The 13,214-nt window shown below is 35.8% G+C and overlaps 1 protein-coding gene across 1 annotated transcript in view; it reads left to right on the top strand.

Annotated features, from left to right (window-relative positions):
* The window catches only part of LOC129219899 (b(0,+)-type amino acid transporter 1-like), a 58,840-nt gene that overhangs the window by 9,726 nt on the left and 35,900 nt on the right, over positions 1-13,214 (top strand). Inside the window, exon 3 of the mRNA XM_054854213.1 lies at positions 12,748-12,849. Coding sequence (XP_054710188.1) covers positions 12,748-12,849 — 102 coding nt within the window. The remainder of the gene's footprint in view (positions 1-12,747; positions 12,850-13,214) is intronic.

The following is a 13,214-nucleotide window of genomic DNA, read 5'->3' as shown; positions in this document are numbered from 1 at the left end:
AAATTTTTCATCCACCACACGTTTTCCCAATTTCGGCGATAAAATTATTTAGCATAGATTACTGATAAGCTTTAAAAAGTTTATAATAAGAGCAACCTTTTCGCTTCTTTTATTGAGTGTCAAGTGCTTTCTGCTCATATTAAATATTTAAAAACGGGATTTCATTTATTTTTATTCATTTTCATGTTATTACAAATATTATCTGATTTTCCAAGTCATGACTAACTTCTAAATATTTTTCAAAAATATTCTTTCAAGAAACGCAAATACTTTCTACAAATATTCATTACTTTTCTCGGCTGCACATAGATGCTATTGAAATATTGAAATATTCAAATAACTTCAACAGAAAGGATAAAATTTTAAAGGGTAACAAATAATGTGTTCCAGTGATTTAGACTGCGTTAATTAGAAGTACTCTCAAGGTCAAAGAGGATATGCCTATCAGATGACTCTCATAATCATGGAGGATAAGCTAATTAGAACAGCTTTCAATACAAAAGAAAATAGGCTAATCAGAGACAATGACGTCAAATCTGAGATTTGTGCCGTATTTAATGACGATGAAGATTCAGATCCATTTAGTACAAAGTTTTATTTTGAATTCTGTTCTGAAGTAGCAACTTATCAGGTGAGACGTTGCGTTGGCCAGGAATATTCTGGATGAACTCTGGCCTACAAGTTTGGGAAACTGTTTTATTCCTGACATAAATTATAAAAATTCTCAGATTAGCTGAATTCAGATTCTTTAATTTTATCAACTTAAATTAAACTATCTAAAAGTATCATTTGAAGATACTTTTGAAGAAGATTGAATGTTATGCAACCAAGTCAAAACTAGTATGTTGCGGCCATCACGAAACTTTCTTCTATATCTTTCTTATAATTCTGATCCCTCTCCATGCTTGACGAGGAAGTAATATTACCAACAAAAACAAAATCACAGACGCCAAAACTTGACGACCTTCCCTATTCCCGCTTTATTTTAAACTAGTGATACCCGCACGGCTTTGCCCGGAATAGAAAAATTAAAAAGTCTTTTGGTTCGCCTGTATATTTACAAATAATGTATGGTGAATCTTCTCGCCAATTGGCTTGTAACCATGTTACGGTTCCACGTTATGATAATTTCGTATCTCGCCAATTGGCTTATGCCCATGTTACGGTTCCACGTTATGATAATTTCGTAATTTACTCGTCTATCTTATGATATTTTTGTTTTTAAAATTGGAATAGAAAAAGAACCACATTGAATTTTCAAAAAATCGCTTCGAAGTGCACACCCACATGCTACAAACTAACTTTGTGCCAAATTTTATGAGAATCGGCCGAACGGTCTAGGCGCTATGCGCGTCACAGAGATCCAGACATCCTCCGGACAGAGAGATTTTCAGCTTTATTATTAGTAAAGAAGATAAAGATAAAGAAGAAGCAAAAAAAGCAAAGAATGGAAATTCGGAACTCCAGCGCTCGAATACGCTACCTTGCGGTGATTTACAAAACTGCCGATGAAACTAAAACATTGCCACGTTGCGTTCCACGTGTGTCTGTTGACGTAAACACAGGCAGTTTGTTCTGAGTATTTATTAACGCAATCGATGAGCCTTAGTTTGCTTTCAGCTACAGAAATTAATTCGTCTCTTAGTAGTATTCTCGAGCTTCTCAAAATAATGTTAGTTTTCCTTATTTCCTTCTAAAATATGAGTTGATTGAAAATGGTGAAAGCGAAAACTGGATTAACAAACTTGGATAACGTTATACAAGATAAAAATTTTTATTGTTTTGTGTGAATTTGTAAAAATATGTTTTTTTTTTTAAATCTTAAATTAATTTAACTAACCATCTTTTACAGCAGCATTTAGTTGGAATGGACGGTATGCAAAATATTTTCTTGAATATATTATCGTAGAACAAAATGAAAAATGTTTCACCGAGAAAGAATTTACTTTACTAGGGGGCTATCGCCCCCTGCTCGCTATCGCTCGCCAACCCCCGGAACTGCTTACGCAGTTCCCTGTGGATCGCTTCGCGATCCATGCTCGCTTCGTTCGCTCGCTGTATGCCGATACATTAGCCTAGCTAAAATTTTCCGTAAAAATTAAAGTTGGTAATTGCATTTAGGTCACCATCTATTTAACCAATATGAAAATTACGTTCATAATGTTAATTTGTCTGCTTTAGCCAGATTTTCGACAGTTTAACTTTGCTGTATGTAAGATGACTGCCTTGGCAATGTGCACAACTTTACCATTATAGATACAAAAGTGTCTGTCATTGCTTTGGAGAGATTGCACTTCTACCTGTTGGTCCGCGGAAGGTATTTTATTTCCCTTCTACCACCCATTGGAAAACCAATGAAGGCATTCCCCTATCCGCCACCTGGGGACGCGCCCTCTAGGGGTTACAGGCTCCCCCGAGGGATGTATTTACATTATTTACACTCTTATATATTTACATATTTACACTCTTATATATTCTAATCTGAGAAAACTTCCTCATATACACAATTAAAAATGTCCCGTTTGGGAGCCACAACTGACACTGCTTCAAAAGATCTTGTTCTTGATAATGCCACATAGAGCTGGCCATGACTAAAAACAGGCTCAGAGAGCACCAAACATATTTTCTCAAACGTTTGTCCTTCTTGTTGTTATTCTGAATCCTTGCCACGTCACGAACAAAAAATGGTTTAACTAAAAACGCGAAAACTCGCCAAGGCTACTTTGCTTGCACAATACTAAAACTACTATAACCCTAAACAAATTTGGCGAAACCTTTCAGCTGAGAATAAAAGGAATAAAGTAAATTCTTTCTCGGTTATTCATTTTGAACTGAACTGTCGTACTGAAGCAGAGAATAGACGACGCTCAAAGCGCCTACGCGTTCAAAACAACATTGCCGATGAACATGATTGTGGAGCAATGTGTGAAGAATGCGAATTTTGTGGTGCTCTTTATTGGCAGAAAGAGCGTAATACTGCAAATAAATATACTAAATGTTGCCATGACGGAAAGGTGCGGTTACCGGCATTGTGTGACGCACCTGATCTGTTGAAGGAACTGCTGACTGAAAATTCCCCAGCCGCTAAAAATTATCGGCAGCGAATCAGAGAATACAACTCTGGAAATGGCTCGTCTTAAATTGGATTCAAGAACGGTTTCCTGCCTTCTTTGAGCTTTTCTTTGCTGATTAAGGTTGAAATGGGCCACAGCCCGACTCAAACTCATCTCAAAAAAAAAAAAAGTTCGTTGAGTATTCTGTGATTCAAGATTTCAAAACAACGTAGAAGTTTGTTTACATGATTTATCGGCGAAGTGTTGCCAACAGAGGTTTAGAAATTCACCCCTTCATTTGCCGGCACGTAAGAGAATTATATATATAGATTCCTTTTATTCTCAGTTGAAAGGTTTCGCCAAATTTGTTTAGGGTTATAGTTTTAGTATTGTGCGAGCAAAGTAGCCTTGGCGAGATTTCGCGTTTTTAGTTAAACCATTTTTAATTTTTATCATGAGTGGAATAAAATGGGAGTAAGATTACAGAATTCGATAAGTAAAAAGAAATAATGGTCAATCAACTGAAAAGAAAACTACCACCATATATCCGTAAGAATTCTGTAGATGATTTGCATAACTTGACATAATTAAATCGTAACTCAGACATTAGAAAAATCGAAACAGAAAAATTTTAAATTAACCGATTCGGGAATTCGAGAGAAATAACTCAGCAACAAATGCAAAACAATAAGCGTTAGCCAAGCAAGGCAAAGAAGTATCATCTTCTTTCGATAATAATTTGTAATATCATATTGAATTTTCTAACATTAATTGTTGTTCTTGTCAGGCCACAATTATTATTTAGTTTTATCAAGAATTGGAAATAGCTGCTTAGAACTACGAACTACGTAGTTTGCATTAATCTTTGACGTTTAGTAATGCTTCTTGAATTCTCATTTCTTTCTACGTGGGCCAGAATATTCACAAGACTTTGAAAATTAATTTAAAAAGAATAAAGCGAAAAATATCATACATACGAACAAAAATCACAACACTTTTAGCATTTTCTTCGTTACCACATGCGTTTGTTTTAGTTTTTAAGTCGGCCATTAGACAGTGACTGCAGTGCCCCTTATTCGCAACTCCAACGAACTATAGGGGGCACTGAAGTCACTGTCTAATGGCGGAATTGAAAACTAAAACAAACGCACATGGTAACGAAGAAAATGCTAAAAGTGTTGTGATTTTTGTTCGTACGTATGATTTTTTCGCTTTATTCTTTTTAAATTAATTTTCAAAGTCTTCTTGATATTCTGACCCACGTAGAAAGAAATGAGAATTCAAGTATCATTACTAAACGTCAAACAATAATGCAAAGTACACGTAGTTCATAGTTCTAAGCAGCCATTTTCACGATGTTGAATTCGATATTTATCAATTCTTGATAAAACTAAATAATAATTGTGGTCTGACAAGAATAACAATTAATGCTAGAAAATTTAATATGACATTACAAATTATTACCAAAAGAAGATGATACTTCTTTGCTTTGCTTTGGCTAGCACTTGTTTTCCATTTGTAGCTGAGTTATTTCTCTTGAATTCCCGAATCGGTTAATTTAAAAATTTTCTGTTTCGATTTTTCTAATTTCTGGGTTACGATTTAATTGTGTCATGTTATGCAAATCATCAACAAAATTCTCACAGATATATGGTGGTAGTTTTCTTTTCAGTTGATTGACAATTTTTTCTTTTTACTTATCGAATTCTGTAATCTTACTACCATTTTATTCCACTCATGATAAAAATTGAAAATGGTTTAACTAAAAACGCGAAACCTCGCCAAGGCTACTTTGCTCGCACAATACCACAACTATAACCCTAAACAAATTTGGCGATACCTTTCAGCTGAGAATAAAAGGAATAAAGTAAATTCTTTCTCGGTTAAACATTTTTCATTTTGTTCTATGATAATATATTCAAGAAAATATTTTGCATACTGTCCATTCCAACTAAATGCTGCTGTAAAATATGGTAAGTTTAATTAATTTAAGATTAAAAAAAAACCCCATATTTTTACAAATTCATACAAAACAATAAAAATTTTTACCTTGTATAACGTTATCCAAGTTTGTTAATCCAGTATTTTCGCTTTCACCAATTATTAAGGAAATAATGAAAACTAACATTATTTTGAGAAGCTCGAGAATACTACTAAGTGACGAATTAATTTCTGTAGCTGAAAGCAAACTAAGACACATCGATTGCGTTAATAAATACTCAGAACAAACTGCCTGTGTTTACGTCAACAGATACACGTGGAACGCTTCATTTGCAGTTTTGTAAATCACCGCAAGGTAGCGTATTCGAGCGCTGGAGTTCCGAATAGTTCGTTGGAGTTGCGAACTGATTATAATTTAAAAAGCCTTGCTTAAAATAATTAGACATTTATTTGTTAACAAACACAAGGTGGCAACAGTTAAAATTTTTTAACATTTCCGATGCAGTTAAAATCACGAGAAATACGCAAACGACAGCCTGTTACGATTTATTTTTCTTATTGTTGCATTAATAAAGCAATTTTTATTCAAAAAAAAATAATAATAATAATTTGAATTTTGACCTCTTGAATTCAAATTATATTTTTCGCAATCACGAGTGTGTGTGTGTGTATGTAGTATTATGTATGTATGTGTATTTATGTGTGTGGGAGGGGGTATGTGTGTTTGTGGTGTAGGGGGTATGTGTATGTGTGTGTAGGCATATGTGTTTGTGTCTGTGTGCAGGCATGAGTGTGTGGGTAGGTGTAGGTGTCTGTATGTATGCACGTGTATGTACGTGTTTGAGTGTGTGTTTATGTGTGTGTACGTGTATGTATTTGTGTGTGCGTGTGTGTGGTGTAGCATATGGACGCAACCTGGAGACGGTTTTCGCTATAGGAGCAGTATCGTGAGGAGCCGGTCGACGGTGATGATGCAGAGGGTGCTGGCGGGAAAATAAAATGATAGCACATCAAAACAGTCAAGTGCGAACAATAAGCAATCGTGATTGTTTAAAAAAAATCAACCCCCCCCCCCTCATGGAACGATTGGCGCCAAAATTGAACCAACGCCTGTTTACATATAGATTCACATTTATTCCAAATTTCATCCAGAACGTAGCATTACTTCTTGAGATATCAACGCTGCCAAAAAATATTATCTGCTCTTTATCTTCTTTACTAATAATAAAGCTGAAAGTCTCTGTGTCTGGATATCTCTCTGTACGGATCTCTCTCTGTCTGTCAGAATCTCTGTCTGTCTGTCAGGATCTCTGTGACGCGAATAGCGCCAAGACCGTTCGGCCGATTTTCATGATATTTGGAACAAAGTTAGTTTGCAGCATGGGAGTGTGCACCTCGAAGCGATTTTTTGGAAATTCGATGTGATTATTTTTCTAATCGAATTTTAAGTACATTTTTCCGAACAAAATTATTATAAGATGGACGAGTAAATTACGAAATTATCATTACGTGGAACCGTAACATGGGCACAAGCCAATTGGCGAGAAAATCCATCATACATTATTTGTAAAGCTTTGTAAATATACAGGCGAACAAAAAGACCTTTTAATTTTCTATTACGTGCATAACTGTGCGGATACCACTAGTTATAAATAAAATTATTGAATTTTAAGTGATGTAACAATGAAATAATGCCGTCTCGCAAGCTATCGCACGAGTTTCATTATTGGCGACGTACGAAGCGTTACTCGATCATTTGCTGTTTTATATATGAGGATACATAGCAACGTTGTAAAACATTTATATATACATATATATAGATTCCTGCAAAGCACCATTGAAACTTTGCAATTGTCATATTGGTAACGGTAACACAAGATATGGGTTACTTCATTCCGTTTTCGAGCCAACAGCGTTACTTCATCGACCGAAGTTGTAGTACTACACAATTAAAGTTAACATAAAAAAAATCACGTAAGTTCATCGTAAAGGGTATTCCTGCTTATTGTACTAAAACTGTTGAAATATATTTATCTCAACGGCAATGCGTCTTGTTTATTGGTCAGCAGGGGCGGCATTTCAGCATTTCATTTGGAGGGTCGAGTTTCTTAAATATGTATAACCACAGTGCAGTACAAAACACACGTTAGCTGACACAGGAAGTGCTCATAAAATCGGTTTAATATGAATAAAAATTAGTGTTTAGAAACAATTAAAATTTTGATTCGTTTTCTAATATGTTATCATACAAAACATCTCGATACTAAAGTTTTTATACCTTTTGGAAAAATTTTAACGCATGATTTTTGGAAAAATGGAAGAGCAGGGAATCATGTTACTAATTTATCAGTGCACAGTGTCAAGCTGTTTTGCCAGTACAGCTAAAAAGTTTTTTTTTTTTTTTTTTTTTTTTTTTTGCCCATTGTACTTTGAAAATATACTGAGACATAAAAAAAATCTTTCTCTACTAGGAGCTGATTGGAATAGTTAAAAAATAATTGAAGTAACAAAGTTATGTATGAAAACACTTTTTATATCTTGCTCTTCAAAATCACCCTGGCAACTTCAAAAATTGTGAGGGGCTTAATTTTTCATCATTGAATAATCTAGTTTCGTCGGCGCTCTCAGTTTCAATGAGATGGCATCTACCTCCAGCTCTGTTATTCACTATCCCAGACTGATGAGTCCATAACAAGGACGAAACTGCAGTCTCTGGATGTGATAACCGGTCTGTCGGTATATTGCTTGTAATTTTTCTTGCCTCATGCTAAAAATTTTACTCATAATTGAAAAATTTTATTTTCGTTTTCAAAATCCAATCCAGATAATATAGAGCCAACCATGCAGAAAAATAATTATCATCAAATCTTGTGTTAATTTTATTCGAAAAACAATCTATTATTTCATACAAAATATTAAAAAATCAGTGTTTGACTTCACATCATCATGTGGATTTTTTTTTTTTTTTTTTTTTTTTTTTTTTTTTTTGCGCCTTTTTAAAATTGGCTCGAAGGAAGAATTTTCTTGAAAAGTTTCACGATTGACTGAAATACAATAAACATATCTATGTAAAATCTATTTTCAGTTTCAACTGTAGATTGAACTATAGTAGTACGATCGCACAGATCAATTGTAGATTGAACTGTGGCTTGAATAGTACAAAAATTAAGGGTAGCGGATTGAAGATGTTTTGATAGAGTAAAGCATTTTCTAAAAATTTTCCTCAATACAAACAAATTGAATAAAAATTCGAATAAAATCATACATGCTAAAGGGCATGAGCTTTTTCACCATTGAAAGAGTCGTTTTGCAATAATTCTTCCAGTCGTCAAATCACTGCTTTGAAGTTATAGAGAAATGTTTTTTTGGTTTTAACTCATGAAGACCATCTTGTGTCACTCCGAAATTGCATAATTATAGAGCCCCATAAAAGGTATTGTTGATACGATTTTTTTTTATTTTATTTAATAAGCACATGCATTTTTAAGAAGTTACTATGAAAGCATATAATGCATTGAGCAGCTGTAACGTGTTTCTAGCAAAAGCAAGTGATGAACACTCATATTAAATAAATATACACTTAAAAAAAAAAGCGTAAAAGTGAATGTAAAATATCAAGGACTTTCCTTGTGTTTACCTTGCAGCCACACCACTTTGAACGGGCCTCTCCTATTGGACATACCATCGTTACACTGGGCACACAAGTATGAAATATTTAGCCTATATGAGGAAATGTCTTCTTTAGTTAACATTAACCATGGTTCTCTATCAGTTTTCTATGTTTTGAAAAGGCCGGAAAATACTTCATGAATTTCTAAGTCATCATCCAAATAACGAAAAACCCTTTTTCTAGTCTGGGAATGTGTCGAGTTTCATCAAATAGTTACTGAGAACCAGCGAGATTTTTTTAAATGAACATTGATTTCCGACAAACATAAATTAAATTCCCACATTTTCTATCATTCTGCTCAAAAAATTTGGGGGTGCGACCGCCCCCTCTTGACCCCCCTATTTGCCGCCCCTGTTGGTCAGAGAAGTCTGATTGCAAATGGAGTTCGAATCCCGGCTCGGGGGTACAAAAATGTACTTTCTTTCTCCTTTCCTTGTTCCTTTTTTGTATCAATGTGTTGTTGTACTGTGAATGGTTGAGCACCCTATAAATTGGTCCTTGTGCAGTGTTGCCAGATGGTCAAATCCGGATTTCCCCAATTCCCCTAAAATTTTTCTCCAAAAAGCGATGTTTTCTACCAAAATTCCCCAAATAAAAAAATTATTTTTCCACTAATATTTTCATAAAATGAATCGACTTCCTCTAATATTTTTGTCTCTTGAAAGTAAAATTTTTCCCCAAATAGCCAAATTTTCTTATAAAATTCCCCATTTTTTTTGCTTCCCAATTTCGCTTTTTTTTTGTCTTCTTTATCTTTATTAATAATAAAGCTGAAAGTCTCTCTGTCTGGATATCTCTCTGTCCGGATCTCTTTTTGTCTGTCAGGATCTCTAACGCGCATATAGCGCCAAGACCGTTCGGCTGATTTTCATGAAATTCGGCAAAGAATTAGTTTGTAGCATGGGGGTGTGCACCTTTAAGCGATTTTTTGAAAAATTGATTTTGTTCTTTTTCCATTCCAATTTTAAGAACATTTTCCCGAGCGAAATTATCATAAGATGGGCGAGTAAATTACCAAGTTCTCATAACGTGGAACCGTAACGTAGGCAAGCCAATTGGCGAGAAATTCATCATGTATTATTTGTAAATATACAGAGGGACCAAAAGACCTTTTAATTTTCTACTACGGGCAAAGCCGTGCGAGTGCCACTAGTCATAAATACAAGAGCCTAACCGAGAGATAAGAAATAACCAAATATTTTTTTTCTACTCGCATTTACTACTCTGCTTCTGTATGTACATTTAAACTATGATTTTTGTATATATTTATCCAAGAACACTCTTTATCACACTTATTTTTACCTGTTACACGTATCAACTAGTTACTCATGCAGAACATTAATGCGAATTCTATAGCATAATATTCCACATAATGCGAAATACGAATTTCATAAAGTTGAACAAGGCTAACCCAACGCTGTTTGATACTAACAATGTTCCCACTACTTCTTGATGCGAATTTAAATACGAAATAAAATCTTTTTTCCCCGAGTTTTTTTTTTCCCCCAGGTTTTCCCCAAGGAAAAAATTTTTCCCCAAAGAATTCCCCTCAAAACCCATTTCCCCAAAATTTCCCCAGAGAGCACCAGATTTCCCCAAAATGGGGAAATTTCCCCCAATCTGGCAACACTGTCCTTGTGGCATGTGGGTACTGTCGAAGTTGGACTTCACACCAAATTACGATCCAGTTGGAAAAGTGAAGCAATGCACCTCAAATTACCAGCCTAGCTAGCACAAATCAACAACAGCAACGGCAATGCGTCAGGGCCTTTTAACAGCGAAAACGAATAATTTGTTTCTTACTACTTGTTTGAACGATATTTAAAATATCATTTGTGCACGATTTTGCTTTACTCTATCCAGGCCAAGGCTGGCAGCTGTTTTTCTTAATCTTTTGAACTTTTTTGGTCATTTCCATCCATCAATTTTATTTCAAACTAGTGGTACCCGCACGGCTTTGCCCGTAATAGAAAAATTAAAAGGTTTATTTATTGACAACATACATTTCGAGTTCGTATACTTGGTCACGCAGGACCCGTTTATGAACTCACGTCCAATTTGACAGATAGCACAATACAGGCACATAGTGTAGGACAAAGTTAGCAGCACAGAGAAGGATATTACAACCAGGGAAATGGGCGGGAATCGAACCCACCACCTCGGGATTACTACAATGATGCGCTACCAAGGACCCATTTAAAGGTCTTTTGGTTCACCTGTATTTTTACAAATAATGTATGGTGAATTTTCTCGCCAATTGGCTTGTACCCATGTTACGGTTCCACGTTATGATAATTTCGTATCTCGCCAATTGGCCTGTGCCCATGTTACGGTTCCACGTTATGATAATTTCGTAATTTACTCGTCCATCTTATGATATTTTTGTTCTTAAAATTGGAATAGAAAAAGAACCAAATCGAATTTTCGGAAAATCGCTTTGAGGTGCACACTACCATGCTACAAACTAATTCTGTGCCAAATTTCATGAAAATCGGTCGAACGGTCTAAGCGCTATCCGCGTCACAGAGATCCTGACAGACAGACAGAGATCCGGACCGAGAGAGATCCTGACAGACAGAGAGACTTTCAGCTTTATTATTAGGAAAGATGAGCCCATATTTATTATTATTATTGCTTCCAACTTACTGATTAGATGAATGCTTTAAATTATGTTGCTAAATAAAATAGAAAGATACAGATTATGCTTAGACAGTTCGGTTAGTTTCAGCTTGGATAACAAGCTCAAATGTGTGCACGAGGGCGGTTTGATAAGTCCGTGACTTTTGAAGGAAAAAATCAAGATAAATACCAAAATGCAATTTAATTATGATTTATAGTTATATTTGGCAATACCCGTGAAATTTGCAGACGATATTAAAATTTTGTTGTGTTTTATTGGCATCGGAAGAAAATGGCGGACTATTTTTATTTCGTTATGGAGAAAAAAGAATTTCGCGTGTTGATTGAGCATTACTTTTTGCGCGGAAAAACGATTTCCGAAACGGAACAAAAGTTTAAAAAATATTATTATGAGTCTGCTCCGTCACATAGTATGATTCACAAGTGGTTTACGGAATTTCGTTGTGGCCGTACGAGAACAACAGACGCAGAACGTTCTGGACGTCCAATTGAAGTCACGAACGAAGAAATGATCGACAAAATCCATGACATCGTGCTAGAAGACCGCCGTGTGAAAGTGCGTGAGATAATTAATATGGTAAACATATCATCTGAACGTGTATGCAACATTTTGCACGAACATTTGTGCATGAAAAAGTTATCAGCAAGATGGGTGCCGCGTTTGCTGACAGTGGATCAAAAACGGAATCGTGTAACAACGTCAAAGCAGTGTTTAGACAAATTCCAGCGTAATCCAAGTGAATTTTTGAGACGTTATGTGACCATGGATGAATCTTGGATACATTACTACACACCAGAAATGAAAGAACAGTCAAAACAGTGAACTTCTTCTACGGAAACTGCTCCGAAAAAGGCAAAAACAGTTCCATCGGCCGGCAAGGTTATGGCTTCAGTTTTCTGGGATTCAAAGGGCATAATCCACATTGACTACCTTGAAAAAGGAAAAACAATCACGGGACAGTATTATGCTAATTTATTAGACAGTTTTAATGCAAAATTAAGAGAAAAACGACCCCATTTGTCCAAGAAAAAGTGCTGTTCCATCACGATAACGCTCCAGCTCACGCATCTGCAATTGCAACCACGAAATTGCTTGAATTAAGCTATGAATTGGTTCCTCATCCACCATATTCCCCAGACTTGGCTCCCAGTGACTTTTTTCTGTTTCCAAATTTAAAAAAATGGCTTAGTGGAAGGAGATTTTACTCAAATGATGAGATCATTAATGCCACAAATGAGTATTTTGATGACCTTCAGACATCTTATTTTTTAGACGGGTTAGAAAAGTTGGAACATCGTTGGAAAAAATGTATAGCTGTGAAAGGAGATTATGTGGAAAAAATAAATTGCATTTTGGTTTTTATTTTGATTTTTTCATTTAAAAGTCACGGACTTATCAAACCACCCTCGTATGCCTATACTAATTCTGTTTTTCTTTCGCAGGTTCTGGTATTTTCGTTTCCCCGAAAGGTGTCCTCCTGCGTTCGGGTTCAGTGGGACTCAGTCTAGTCATTTGGGCAGGCTGTGGTATTCTGTCTCTGCTAGGTGAGTCATCGTTCTTGCTCAGTCGACATTTTTAAAAGTTATCAGTAGCACAAAATACGCTCAACGAGGAAACCAGACACTACTTTCCCACAGAATGTGATACCATGTCCGATGGGTCGTGGTGGCCTGATCGATAAGGCGTCGGATTCGCAAACGAGGGATTCCGGATTCGACGCCAGCCGGTCGAAGAGCCTCCGTGTCCGTTAGTGGTGACTGGGCCACATTAAATATGTCGTAGTCAGAAAGTCCTGAAAGTGAATCAATATCTCTAGGGGTGCTGACCAGGTACGGCTCGACTTCTGATCTGGATCAAATACTCAGAGTTCTCTTCAGGGCTTCATTCAACCGGTCCAACCACAAATAGT

This window comes from Uloborus diversus, chromosome 4 (assembly GCF_026930045.1).
Source record: "Uloborus diversus isolate 005 chromosome 4, Udiv.v.3.1, whole genome shotgun sequence".
Classification (NCBI taxonomy): Eukaryota; Metazoa; Arthropoda; class Arachnida; order Araneae; family Uloboridae; genus Uloborus; species Uloborus diversus.
The sequence above is the reverse complement of the archived record's forward strand: the minus strand, read 5'-3'. Positions and strand labels throughout refer to the sequence as shown.